This window comes from Aquila chrysaetos, chromosome 6 (assembly GCF_900496995.4).
Source record: "Aquila chrysaetos chrysaetos chromosome 6, bAquChr1.4, whole genome shotgun sequence".
Lineage (NCBI taxonomy): Eukaryota > Metazoa > Chordata > Aves > Accipitriformes > Accipitridae > Aquila > Aquila chrysaetos.
The window spans coordinates 13,475,469-13,489,678 of NC_044009.1; the positions used below are offsets into that span (position 1 = coordinate 13,475,469).

Sequence of the window (14,210 nt, forward strand, 5' to 3'; positions counted from 1 at the left end):
ACACGACCTTCCTATAAGATCTGCAATGCTGGTCCAAGCATAGTACCAGCATGGGGCACACCGTGCTTTGCTCAGTAATGGCTTCCTGCTTGAGAGCCACAATTACAGTGCACGCTCTCTGCTTTGCAGTATTCCTTCAACCTAGGGAAAAGAGATCCCCTCCCAAAGCAGCAGAGATGGTTATGGGAAGAAGACAGAGGAAAGGACAAAATTTGTATACAGCAAGGTTACATTAGATCATCACGCTGGCGATCCCATATATTTAAAAGGGGTCCAAGGCCTAGCATTTCTTTTTTTCACTTTTCTTTTGTTCTCAAAATTGATTTTGCATCGCAAGAAATCAAGTCAAAGAATGAGGCTATTAGATTTATTTTGAGCAGAATGTAACCACACCGTTTTTTCCAAGCGAGGTGTGAAAGATTTTAACCTTGAGTCACCAGCAGCAGATGAAACATCACTTAGGGTTTCCTATTTCAAACCTGTACACCTATGTTATGTCTCACCTTCTCCCCTGTGCAGAGCATTATTTCTGCTGAATGGAGCCATATCAGCTTACAGGCAGCGTTGCTCAAAGGAAAAAGAAAAGTTTGCCTCTCCCCCAAAAAGCCATTTTGTTAAGCCAAACGTTCCACAAAATGGCACGACCTCCTTACAGCCCGCTCTCCTTGCGGGGACGGGCCTCCCACCCCGACCGGGCTCCCCGCGCTGCCCACCGCTCGCAGCCCCCGCCCCGCCCGCCTCGGCTCGGCTCGGCCCGGCCCGGCCCGGCCCGGCCCTTTGTGGCGGCCGGGCCGGGCCACGCCGGGCCGGGCCGGCTGCCTTCGGCGGGGCGGCGGCGGCCCCCGCCCGGCCCCCCGGCGGCGCCGAGGCCAATGGGCGCCGGGGCGGCGGCGGCCGCCCCCTCCCCGCGCCGCCCGCCCTATATAGCGCCCGGGCGGCGCCGCTGTCCCGTCCGTCGGGCTGCCTGCGAGCGGCTCCGCTGTCCGTGCCGTGCCGTGCCGTGCCGTGCCGTGCCGTGCCGTGCCGTGCCGTGCCGTGCCGTGCCGTGCCGTGCCGTGCCGTGCCAGGATGCCGGGCCGCACCGTGTGGCGGCTGGCGCTGCTCGCTCTCTGCCTGGGGGCTGCAGAGGCGGGAGGTGGCGACGGACAGCGCCGCGGAGGCGGCGGCAAGAGCCGGCGGCAGGCGCAGACCACCTCGGTACCGCAGGGCACCCCGGCGCAGGGCAAGCGTGAGTACCGCGCCGGAATGGGGTCCCGCGGGCGGAGCAGGGTAGGGTACGGCGGACGGCTTGGCTCGGCCCGGCCCGACCCCTGCGCAGCGCGCACGGGACGCGAGCGTCGCCCCGAGCCCGCGGAACGCGGCGGCAGCCGGAGCCCCGGCCCCGCTGGGTGCCTCCCGGGCGGTTTTTTCTGTCCCCGGGGCTCGGCGGCTCGGCCCTGCGCTGCCCCTCGGGCGCGGCGGGACCCGCACACGTGCGAGGCTGCGGCGGAGCAGCCGGTGCCCGCTGCCGGCGCGGTTTGCCTGTGCCGTGCCCCTTCCCGTCGGTAACTCCGAACTTTTCTTTCTCTTCCCCCTCTGCATCTTCCCCTCCTCCTCCTCTCCCCTCCAGAGACCTGTTATGACAATGGAAGATACTATCAGATAAACCAGCAGTGGGAGCGCATTTACCTGGGAAACACGCTGGTCTGTACCTGCTACGGTGGAAGCAGAGGGTTTAACTGCGAAAGCAAGCCTGAACGTAAGTTGGTGGTCTTTTTTGTCTGCTTCAAGACCCCAGCATGGCTTTTGATGCCGAGTAAGCTAAGCCTTGTGCCGAGTTATACCTGGCAGACCGGGTTTTCAGCTGAAGTTTGATACTTAGGGTCAGTAACGGATCTACGCTCAATTACACTGAAGATCTGGCTTGGGATTTTAAGAAATGCTTTTCATTAGCGATGGGCCTGCCACCAGAACCCTGAGCCAAACATCACTCATCTCTCTGGAGGATTGGATCTAAACATTAATTTTGGAGCCAACCTCTTCTTTATAATGAACTGAACTGACTCCTGGACTCGCATGGGGAAGTTCAAATCTGGAGTCACTTTGCAGCTCTGGCTCTGTGCTGTTTGATTGCTTCACCCCAACTTTTCATAGCTGTGCAGTGTCGTCAGCTTGTTTAAAAATATTTCAACTTACAACTTTCCACAGCCCCCCGGTCGTGCTGTGAGCTTTCTATAATTGAGTGTAAAATGAGATTGTTTAGTCTTCTGCAGAAAAAGTTTAGGTAACAGAAAGAACTTTAAATGCAGTGTCTGCTGGAAGATGTGTCTCTCTAGGATGCAATGTAGTTTAGATTATCAGATGTGATCTATCTGTATTTGTTGGTCTGAAGCCACTGGTTCGCCATAGCTCCTTTATGTTGCTCCGGAGATAAAAGAGAGGAAAAACTGGTTCCTGGCTGACAGTGTTCATGTAACACAGATGGGAGCATCCCAGCAATCTGTTTTGCAAGGCTTGTGTGCTGCCTGCCTCATGGCTAGGATATTTTAAGGAATACTCAATCCCCTTACTCCCCCATAAAAGGGGGTTTAATCTACCCTTCCTTCCCCTGCAGGGATTCCCAAGTTTGACAGTTTTGAAGTCCAATAGCAAGTTTCCCTTATGGCACAGTTAACTTTGTCCAATAGTGAAGAAGGTTCTTCTGTTGCAGATCTCAAGTCTGGTGGCAGCACTGACATAACCATTCTGTAATCACTTACTCATGCGCGAGTGTGAACAATTAGCAAGTAGTGCTGTTGACTTCGGTGGGACTGCTGCAGAATTTGGGATTAATATACTCAATTTTTTGCTAAGTCAGAATGAGGAGAATTAGCATGACAAAGCACACAGCTTCTAGGGGATGTTTGCTCCCTCCTGTCTTTACTGTTGCACTTCAAACAGCTGGGATTGATCCTTTCAGGGCATGCCTGCCCATGTGCCATGCTCAACTTTTGGCTCACTGGGGGAGGGAAGTTGAGGTTATTCAGCATCATGGGGACCTTGGGGGGGTTAATTTCACCCAAATTCCTCTCTGCTGTTCCATCCCAGGAAGAAAGAGGAGACTGAGATGCATTTTTCCCCAGATAAAAAAGAGCATCTGTGTGAGGAGGCAAGGAATGTGTGTTTCTGTTGACTGTACATGTTACTGGTATTGTTACATGAAGTTGATTTTTCTCCCCTCATAGCTGAAGAGACTTGCTTTGACAAATACACTGGATCCACTTACCGAGTAGGGGAGACTTACGAGCGCCCCAAGGACTCCATGATCTGGGACTGTACTTGCATTGGAGCTGGACGTGGGAGAATCAGCTGCACCATTGCCAGTATGTAACTAAGAGCCTATTACTAGAGCTATTGTTCCTTAGTGTCATATTTTCCAGAGCAATTTACACAGTATTCCCAATGCCCATTAGCTACAGTTGGGGTGTTTAATCCAAACAAAGCCCATTAAAATCTTGGAATTGAAAGTCCTTGCCCGATGTACATACATTTGCACAACCAGATTCCTCTTTTATTTAAGAGGTAAAGTGCTATGAGTAAAAACATAGGACAAAAATTACTGTTAGTGTCCAGCCATACAGGTTATTACATTTACTACGTACAAGAGTGTGTTACATCTTCACAGGCGCATTTACAACAGTTGTTTTTTGACTGGAAAAAAAAATAGTGAGGGTCTGCTCTGCAGCTGGGGAGTCAGATTAACACCACCAGCATTAATGGTACTACTCTGAATAAATAATAATAAATGCCATCTGAGAGCCAGTCCCCCTGTCCTCCAAAAATGTCATGCCAACACTTGTCCCTGAGGGAGCTGGGATTTGATACCCAGACACCAGGTCAACATGTTTATGCAACTCCTTTTTCATGAACCTGACCCATACTTTCCTCTTGTTCCTCCCTCTCTTCCCTTGGTCCTTTCTCCCCAGCTCTCCTTTTCACGTCTCTGGAAATCCTTTCCTTATTAAGTCACTGAATTGTTCACATTTTCCCTTCAGTTCATAATTAGACTTTCTGTGAGCAGAGATGAAGATCACTGTGTGTCAGGACTTTCAGACTGAGATTTCAAAGTCCCTGAGACACCTTTTGAGAAGAGCCTTATTCTTGAAAGTATGCAGTTTCTTGTTTAAGACACACATGCTGATCCTAGTACCATTTCCACAGAGGACTCAGAAGCCAGCCATCATTATAGCATGGAAAAAAAATGCATTGAATCTAACAGGTAGAGCTGAAGCCCTTCTGAATTTAACAGCATTTTATTGGGCAGAGATGTTAAGACTTGTAAGAAAAGAAAGAGTCGGTAAGGAAATTGCAAACATAAGAGCAGTCTCATTTTGTCATCATCAGCCTGGTTTAGAGGTCACTGGAGAGTTGCATTGACTGCAACTGGCTTTGAATCAATCTTCATAACTCTTAGATTCCTTGCTTTCATAAATGAGCCAATGAAACATTTTAGTGGCTCCTAATAAATGACCAGGTACATGTTTTTCTCATTTCCTTGGAAGAAGACCCTATGTTTGCAAACTGCCCTTCACCTTCTTTTGCTCCCTGAGCCTGGGACAAGTGGCGGGTCCGGACTGCCTCAGGGCTGTGGGGCACCAGCAGGTTGGGAATCTGCCTTTCCAGGGCAGGGTTTCCAAACCCAAGAGGATTGATATCCCACTGGGGTGTCACACCAAGCACTTCCTTATTCTTGACATGCTGGCCTGGCTACCATGTCCCTCATGCTATATAGGGACAGCCACGGAGAGTCCCAAGGAGTACCACCTCAGAACAAGATGGAGGCAAACCCTCCCTTGCCAGCCCTCAGGCTGTGAGCAGGGCCTGAGGGAGAAACAGCATCTCCTCAGGCCCTGGGAATTCCCCTTTCACCAGCCAGGTCTCAGCCATGGTTTGAAACCTGGAGGGGGTTAGCTGAGGAGAGAGGACAGGGCCTGGGAGGCTCAGAAAATGGCGGGTACCAGTGGAAAGTGGTAGGCGCCATTTTGCAGGCTGGAGGAGGTGGTGGCCATTGCCTGCCCTCCTCCTCACTGCCTCCCACCTCTGCCCCAGCTGACCGCCTTCGCCCCTGGCCAGGTGGCCCTTACCTTGTCCCCGTGATGCTGTCCCTGGTGTTGTCACTCACCTCAGCTCCCATCTCTCCCAACGGCAGATCGCTGCCATGAGGGTGGCCAGTCCTACAAGATCGGTGATACCTGGCGCCGGCCCCACGAGACTGGTGGCTACATGCTGGAGTGCGTGTGCCTGGGCAATGGGAAGGGCGAGTGGACCTGCAAGCCTGTGGGTAAGTGATGGCTCCCTTCTTCTCCTCCAGCTCGGTCAGGGTGTATGGCCTTTTCTTCCTTGTCTTCCCGGAGGCGTCCCAGTGTGGGATAGCCCTGGGTGGACTCTTGTCCCCTTCCCTCTCGCAGCTGAGCGATGCTATGACAACACGGCCGGGACGTCCTACGTGGTTGGTGAGACCTGGGAGAAGCCCTACCAGGGCTGGATGATGGTGGACTGCACCTGCCTGGGGGAGGGCAGCGGCCGCATCACCTGCACCTCCAGAAGTAAGTGGTGGCCTGGCACCCGCTGGCTGCTCCGTTTTATTTATCTTGCTTATTTTTCAAATCTGTCCATCAAAAAGAAAAGGTATTCCTTTTTCTGTGCTGTTGCAAGTGACAGTAGTTTTAGAGGGATGGCCGTTGTCTGAAAAGAGGTGGGAAACGGATCCCTCTGAGGTGAGAGGGGAACGTTTGCGCATCCTGGTTGCCATTTGTCATGTGGGGACATGCGGGAGAGCTGGTGATCTGTGCTAGTGACAGAACGGCTGGATTATTTGGGATTTTAAGCTGCTTTAGAGAGAAAGGTTTAAGAAAACCACAGGCCAGCTGAGTCACAGCCGCGCATCCCCCAGGAAGCCGGGGGAATTGCTTGGTCTGCAAAATGGCAGAGAGTTTGGCTTAATATCTCTGTTTCTGTTTTTTAAAGTAGCCTCCTGAGGGAGAATTAGGTTCTTTTAAAGAGAAAGAGTTACCTGCTCCAACAGCAGGATCTGCCAGATTAAAACGTCTTCTTATTTCTTCTCTTTATTACTGTTCAGTGTATATGTTAGCTGAAACAGGGTTTGTTTTGTCTGCTCTCCCATCTAGTTTGTTAGTTTTTCCCACCATTTTGTCTTCAGTGTAAACATACTTCACCAGTGCAGGTGACTTTTTTAGTTTTTACATCATTGAAGGACACTACTGTAAATATTCTATTTTATTTGCGTTTGCAAAGCAAACAGGGCTTTTAAAATCCCAAATCTTGCTTGTTTATGTGCCTCTGTTCCAATTTTGTTAGGAGCAAGCTCTGTTGTGGAGCTATCATGGTTTACACCAGTTGCCTCAAGAAAAGTTAACTTTGTACCTTATACCTTTGTTGCGCAAGGTTTGAGAAACTCTTCTGTAGCCTTTAAATTGCCTCATATTCAGTTGTCTTGGGGCACACAGATACTGGCTTTCTGCTGATATAAACAGCAGACCTGTAAAGAACTAAAACACTAGGGAGGGTTGTGATTAAAACTGAAGCTCTGGAGAGACTTGGTCAAGAAATAAGCTGTAAAAATGAAACCAGCCTTGACAATATTAAGTCTGTTAAAAACACATGGGGAAAAACCATTAATTGTCAAATAGGAATGAATAAAACAGAATGTGTTGTTTGTGAATTTTGGAGGAGTTGTTATTACTAATAAAAATGATTTGGCAGTATCTTTCCTCCCATTAACTGAGGTCGGCATTGTTGTATCCTAGGGGAAATTGTGATAAAATGACCTGTTCATTTTTCATTTTGTTTTTTTCAAATGTAGTCAAATGGAGAAATTCAAATTCATGTATGTAAAATGATAGCTGTAGCCCACAAAGTGGCATTATGCTTCAGTATGTGTTGCTGTTACATATCTTATGGCCAGTGTTTTCCAGAATCACAGCTGATTTCTTGGGGGACATTTCAGCTTTTCATTGTCTAACTTGAGAATCTGAGTGTCTGTAAGACAGGTTTTTTTGGTTTTTTTTCACATTTGCAAATTTATATTGTGAATACTACACCAGTTTACCACCCTTCTGGCAAATACTCAATTTTTGGTCATTTCAACTACTGCAAATTAGTAATGTGTTTTCCACATTCATATTCTATCCTGTGTGCTCCTTCAGTGGCAATCTGGCATGATGCATATGTCCTTCCACAGTTCTTCATAAATCTGTGTTCATTGATCCGTGATTATATTTGAGCCACTGTATCAGGTTGCCCTTGAATGAGAAAGTAAAATGTTGTAATGGAAGAAGAACTAGTTAATCCATGTGGATCTGGCATCCAGACAAAAGTAGTTTGTTATGCTGTCCTTTGAACCCATTTACTCAATTCATCAGGGGCTGTGGGTTATTAAAGACAACAGGGAGATTTAGAAAGTCTAATATTCCTGGTATGACATGGGCAGCTTATATTAACTTTACTGGAGCTTCATGCACACTTCTTTTGGAAGAAATGGAATTTAACATATTGCCCTCAAACAGGTTTTGGTTTCTTCTAGCTGAAGTAGAGCCCTGAACTTGAGCTGTGCACTGTGTATAATATGAAATGACCCAGCTACAAACACTTCTGCTTTAAAAAAAAAAAAAAAGACATTAAAACAAGTTTAAGCTTTAAAGGTGTATGTCAGACAGAATGGGCTTAAAATAGCTTTAAAAGTAACTAGCAGGAATGTTTTCAATCCAGAATGTGCTTTTTCACATTGATTTTGAAGATAGCTTACCATGTTCACACTGGTAATGTTATGATGCTAATTTTGACAATGGCTACAAAGTGAAATTGCAGTTTGGAAATAAATGGGTATTTTCCCTTAAACTAAAGCATCAGGATTTTCAGATGCTCTCAGCCTATTCAGTTTAATGCAGGCTTTAGTGCATATGGGACTTGCAATAGTGGGCCACAGAAAATGACGTGGGCTTTCAATAAAGGCTTTAAACTATCAGCTCATTTGATAGTGTTAGTGGTTCAGTACTATAAATTGCATGGTGAAGCCATCCAATGCAGAAATAGCTAACAGTCATGTTCCTTGTACAGATAGGTGCAATGACCATGACACCAAGACTTCCTACAGAATTGGAGACACCTGGAGCAAGAAGGATAACCGTGGAAACTTGCTTCAGTGCATCTGTACCGGTAATGGCAGAGGTGAATGGAAATGCGAAAGACACACATCCCTGCATACGACTAGCACTGGTAAGCGGGGCATCATAGTGTGTAAAGTAGGGGAAGGGACAAGGAATGGCACATTTTGAATGGCTAGGACTTGGTGTTGAATTATGCCAGCCTAATTTAGGTATTTAAGAGTCTTGTCAGGGAAAGATCAGCAACAAAGAGGGTCAGAGTTCCTGATATGCTCCTTGTTTACGCATGTGTAGAATAAGATTAATTTATACCTTGTTTCCATGTACAAATGGGGCTTGCACATACAGATGTGATTGCCTGCGCAATCACAGTGCAGTAAATCACATCTAGGACCATGCATCCACAGGAGCTATCTACTAGCTTTGTCTTGGAAGCATGGCACTTCAAGTTAATATTTGAACTTGTATGTATTTGCCTCAGGGTAACTTTCTTGAAATGTCCTTAATTTAAACTCCACTGAGACCATCTGGTTTCTTTGACAAGATAAATACACCTACTAATGGTTGAGCTTTAAAAACCAGAAATGTCAAGGAATGCAAACAATGCTATTTAATACATGTACAGTAGATAGCTTGTAATTTTGGTATGAAATACTACCTGGTTTATAGGTAGCATATATTTTTTGCCCAACATTTGTTAAAGTCTTCAGCTTCTAAATTCTTTTTTGCCATTTTAAGGATCTGGGTTTCCTGTTGGTGAGTGCAATGTAAAACTTCTCTGATTTCCTGCAGTACCTACACTGAATTTTTCTTGGTAAATGACCTTTAACTATTCAGTACCAGCAGGTTAACATCAAACTCTCAGGTCAAAACTTCAAAATGCACAAAGCTTCAAGGGTGCCAGTATTTTGTTTCCATTATTATTTCCCCTATTTCAGCAGAGCTGAATTTGTGGAGGTTCCTGTGGGAATCATTAGCAAAAATTTCCATAAAGTAGACAACAAGCCTCTTTGTCTCTCAGTATTATTCCAAATGATAATGGGCCAAAAACTTTGATTCAAAGTTTAAAAATTCCAGAGTAAATGAATACATTTGTGTTTTATTTTTCTTTTTCAATGAAAAATTTGAATGAATCCTTTTGCCTTATCTCCCTGCTTCCTTGGTAATTTTTTATTGTCTTGTCACTGATCTTGATTTTTCTATTCTAGATTTCCTTCAACTAAAAAATTTTTTCCAAAAAAATTGTTTCTAAACAATTCCTGTGAAAAGCAGTTGACTCTTTTAATCCTTTCTAAAGCCACTCTACAGTGGTGGAAACCAGAGGCTATCATCAGCAGAACTGGGAGTTGTTCTTTTAATTTTGAAGTTTGCTAAGTGGAATAATTCAAATGTTTCTAGGGAAGCTGAGAGAGTTGTGCCTTCAGTCTGATGGAGTGCCTAAGGTTTTATTATCTCAGCATTTAATTGAAGCATTCTGTTCTTTAGCTTTGCATGTTATGTCTCACTTCTCTCCCATGTTCTGCTGCAGGATCTGGCTCTCCTAGCTTCACGAATGTGCAGACTGCGTTGTACCAGCCCCAACCTCAACAGCCCCAGCCTCAGCCGTATGGCCAGTGCATAACTGATAATGGAGTGGTGTACTCTGTGGGTATGCAGTGGCTCAAGACACAGGGCAGCCAGCAAATGCTTTGTACCTGCCTGGGCAATGGAGTCAGCTGCCAGGAAATAGGTATGGGTTTGTGTTTACTGCCTGTTCAGTTCAGTGAGATCTTTGGGACTGCCCTGTGGTTTAATTACAAAGTAGAATCCTTTTGTGTGTGTATCAGATATGTCTTCTGAAGAAGACATACTGGAGAGAAGTGCAAGGGGTGAAGAAACAGTTGTTTTGGTTATTTGAAGCCTGGTTCTGTAGGGCAGAAACATTTCCCAGTGAGTTATATATAACCTGCTGAGGGAAAACAGAGCCCTTGGGGAGCAGCATTAATAACTTTATTCAAATCAAGCTGCAATAATATATGTTTGCAAAAGAATGTAAAAGAATGACACAGCTGCGGAGCTAAGTCATCTGTTGGTGTGTATTGGCCCAGGTCCATAGCAATCAGTGTGGGTTCACAGCAGCCAGTGACTTGGCCCAGAGGGGCTATTGCTGTTTTAGAGCCATAAGATTTGGGGATTGCTTTAAGCCAGAGTCTAATACTGTGATTTGCTTGTTTTAAAGCCGTGACCCAAACGTATGGTGGCAATTCTGATGGAGAAGCCTGTGTTCTTCCTTTCACCTACGATGGACGGACTTTCTATTCCTGCACCACGGAAGGCCGCACAGATGGGCACCTCTGGTGCAGCACCACTTCCAACTTTGAGCAGGACAGGAGATACTCCTTCTGTACTGAGCAGAATGGTAAGTTCTTCTTGGAGGATCTTCACATACACGTGACCCTCGTGCACAGATGGAGGGAGGAGCAGAGAACATAGGCACAGGCTGCCTGAACAATTCCGGTGGTCTGGAGGGACTCTAGGCATTCCTCAGCAGCAAGGCAGCCCTGTGAATGGGAGGGCTGCCTAGTGTCAGGGCACTTTTGTCCCCTTGGCAACTTTGGAGGATGCTTAGGATGATACAGGTGTAGTCTGAGTCCTGTTCTCTCTCCTCTGAGCTGACCTTAGAACAGGAGTACCTTATCAGGATAGAGCTTTGGCTCAAAGGATACTTGGACTTTGCCTTTGCTTGGCTGAATTGCTATGGTAATGTCCATATTAGGCTGCGAAGAAGAAGATATCCATGGAGTACAGTTTGTGCAGTCCTCTGTCACTCCCTCCGTCCCGACTATCTAGCCAGGTTGCCATATATAGCAGTAATTTTAATGTGATTTGTGGTCCCTGATCAAGAGCTGGTACATGACTAATGTGTCAGCATTCCCTCTTGTCTGTGGATGGTCAGTGTTCCCTTCACAGCACAGATCTACCTGTGTGGTTACACTTCCTGGAAAGCCCTTCAGACATCATGGAACAGTATCCAGGCAGCTTCTCTGGGATCTGACCTTGGAGAGAATTTTTCACATTCCCACATGAAAATAGTGCTTACTTTGCATAGATTTTTTTTTTTTTTTTTTTTTTACTCTGTTCTACTTTAGTTGTTTTTTCTGACAAAAGTCAAGCCTTTCTCTGCAGCACATACAATATTCTTCTTTAAAAAAACAAAAATAAAAACAACTCAGAACAAAAAAACCCCACTGTCCCTGTCCACACACATTCTTGTTTTAGTGAGACTTCTTGTAATACACTGTGGGGAATGAGAAATATCAATATAGAAAAACTTCAGCAAATGCCTCCTTGTTCTCCATTATTTGTAAAGCAGAGTTGCTCAAGAGGTGAGTAGTTCAGGCAGATTACAGCCCTCTTTCCACTGCTGCTTGCAAAACATGAAGCTTCCAACCTGCAGAGAGGTTTTGACTTGTTGTATTGCACATAACTGAATTCTAACCCTTTCCTGAGGGCTAAGGCTTTACTTTAAGCCAAAGGGCACAACAGGGTAATAGCCTCAGTGAGATAATACAGGTATGCTGAGAACTGTGAGTTTGATTCCCTGGGCTTTGGCACAAAGGGTCTGCAAAGCTAATTCCCAAACACAGTAAGCTTTGGGTTTCCCTATTCCCCAGGAAGTCCCATGGTTGGCTCCACAGCTCCTTCCAAAGCAATGTTTGAACTGAATTGACCTTGTGCAAGGCTTATGTTTCCAGATCTGAATTAATTAAAGCCAAGAAGGAGGCCTGTGGATAATATACAGGGTATATGTGGGAAAAAATAGTGCTAGTGGTCTGTTTTCCAAGCTCTTCCACGCGTGCTAAGGGAGAATGCAGGCTTCATTTGCATCTGTTTTCTTTTCACTTTTGTACAGTTTTGGTCCAGACACGTGGTGGCAATTCCAATGGTGCTCTGTGCCACTTCCCCTTCCTGTACAACAACCGCAACTACACTGACTGTACTTCTGAGGGACGGAGAGACAACATGAAGTGGTGTGGAACCACCGAGAACTATGATGCTGACCAGAAATTTGGTTTCTGCCCTATGGCTGGTAAGGCTGAGAGCCATAAAGGGATTATGGAATACCTATAAGTGGTTCTTTGAGCTGGAAAGTAAAGAACTGTCTGTCGTTGGTCAGTTATTGATGACTTCCAGTGAGCTGCATTCCAGCGCAAAACCCTTTAAGGCATTTCTGAAGTTTTGTTTTGGTTTTTTTTTTTTTTTCTTCCCACTGATCACCTCTAGCAGAGACGTAGGCAATGCCGGGAGAAGGCAGTTTTCATTACTTCCTTGCTACAAGCCAGTGGTTGGCACACTTCTCAGCTGGTGCAAACTGGTGTAGATCCATTAGAGAACATTGAACTATAGTGCTTTGTAGCAAGTGAGGTTTTTATCTTGCATCTACCAAAGCTTCTCCCTCATGGCTTATCACTTGGCTTATCGTCTTGTCCAATCTGTGGTTAGGACTAAGTCTGTACTTGTAGTATCAGTGTGTTACCCTGAAAATGGCAGTTAGGTCAAAATCAATGTTGTAGTCCATTCCTACAATCCATGCTAGTCTCCATGAAGTCAGGAGGGGACATGTGTGAGGGAGTGTGACTGCTAATTCTTAAATGAAATTTGATAACTAATGGCAGTGCAGCATCCGAGTCCTTAAACAGCTTGTGGAACATGCAGGTCTTCAAATGGCTATGCTCATATAAAGGCATGTATGTAATAAGAACTGCTTCTTTCACACAGAACCCCTTGGACGTTGTACAGAAGCTATTTCTAGTAGCTTTCAAAAGAAAATTGAAATGAATGAGCCCCTACAAGGGATCTGCACTTTACAGAATGTCATCACCCAGCAAAAATGCTGTTTGAAATTGAGTGGGTGCCTAAAGCTTCCTTGTTAAGATGCAGAAACCACTACACAGTACGAAGGGGCATTACAAATGCTCTAAGCCCTCAAGATCTTGTTAATTCTAGCCACATAAAGTATCCTCTTGCTTTCTTCTCAAACAGCCCATGAAGAAATCTGCACAACCAACGATGGTGTCATGTACCGTGTTGGGGACCAGTGGGATAAACAACACGACATGGGCCATATGATGAGATGTACTTGTGTAGGAAATGGCCGCGGAGAGTGGACTTGTATTGCCTATTCACAGCTCAGAGGTACTGATTCTCATGTTGGTATCACCCCTTTAGTCTAAGTGTTTGGGGGGTGGGAGAAATTGTTTTTCTTTTTCATCATTGTGAGTTCGAGCCCAGGCTCAAGAACTATACATTATCAAGCTTTTCTTTGGAGTAGAAGGGGAATCAGAGGAGCTGTGCGAAGTTCCTGTCTTGTTTACGTGCTGGAAAAGTACTATTTCAGCTTTTGCAGGCTAGCAAGCAGAGGCAAACCTTGATTAGCTTGATCAGTAGGTATCCCCACCTCCTTTTGTCTACATTTAGGAATCTGTACCACTGTGGCTGTGGAGAGCTTGGTAGAGTCACCTCTGCTTCTCAAGAACAGAAAAAACTCCAGAGTAGTCTGCAGTTTGAATGCAGAGCCATTCTGTTTTATTGTTCTGCAGTGAAATTTTCAATTCCTCTGTGCTGGATTAGCCCTTTGCTGGCTAATCTGTCTGAAAAGTTGGCAGGACAGCACTGAGATTACTCTTATTTATTTACTTATTTATATGAGTGGTCCAAGTGGAGAAGTGCTTAAGCAATACCAAAAAAAGAAGACTTAAAAGCACAGACATTTGATCATCCTACAGCTAGCTCACAGCATTGGCTTCATGTCTGGAAAAGGCAGGGGGGTTGTTGTCAAGCAGCCAAGAAAGGACTCGACACCACTGCTGAAATGGGATATAATTTATAGGGAAAGGCTCACTCAAGGGCTTTGGGAGGGTTTTTTTTCATGAGTTTCCTTCAGAACAGTGAGAAATGCACTGCTAAAAGTTCTGGTCTGTAAAACTCCTTTTTCCACATACACAGCTAGTTCTCTGCAGTTTCATTCTGGAGTTAAAGTCGCCTTTCTTAATGAGGGGGGTAGAAATATTTTGCTTTTTCAAAAGGCAA

General features: G+C 45.6%; 1 protein-coding gene across 6 annotated transcripts in view; it reads left to right on the forward strand.

Annotated features, from left to right (window-relative positions):
* The first annotated feature begins 1,009 nt into the window (after positions 1-1,009).
* FN1 (fibronectin 1) overlaps positions 1,010-14,210 on the forward strand; it is a 55,761-nt gene continuing 42,560 nt past the window's right edge. For 3 of the 6 annotated variants that reach the window (XM_030017174.2, XM_030017172.2, XM_030017175.2), the window contains exons 1-10: positions 1,010-1,228; positions 1,610-1,738; positions 3,204-3,341; positions 5,168-5,299; positions 5,427-5,564; positions 8,095-8,253; positions 9,670-9,870; positions 10,360-10,539; positions 12,034-12,210; positions 13,164-13,316. In XM_030017174.2, the coding sequence (XP_029873034.1) occupies positions 1,069-1,228; positions 1,610-1,738; positions 3,204-3,341; positions 5,168-5,299; positions 5,427-5,564; positions 8,095-8,253; positions 9,670-9,870; positions 10,360-10,539; positions 12,034-12,210; positions 13,164-13,316 (1,567 nt within the window). In that variant the 5' untranslated portion in view covers positions 1,010-1,068. The remainder of the gene's footprint in view (positions 1,229-1,609; positions 1,739-3,203; positions 3,342-5,167; positions 5,300-5,426; positions 5,565-8,094; positions 8,254-9,669; positions 9,871-10,359; positions 10,540-12,033; positions 12,211-13,163; positions 13,317-14,210) is intronic. The other 3 variants (XM_030017177.2, XM_030017178.2, XM_030017176.2) reach the window with 2 other exon arrangements.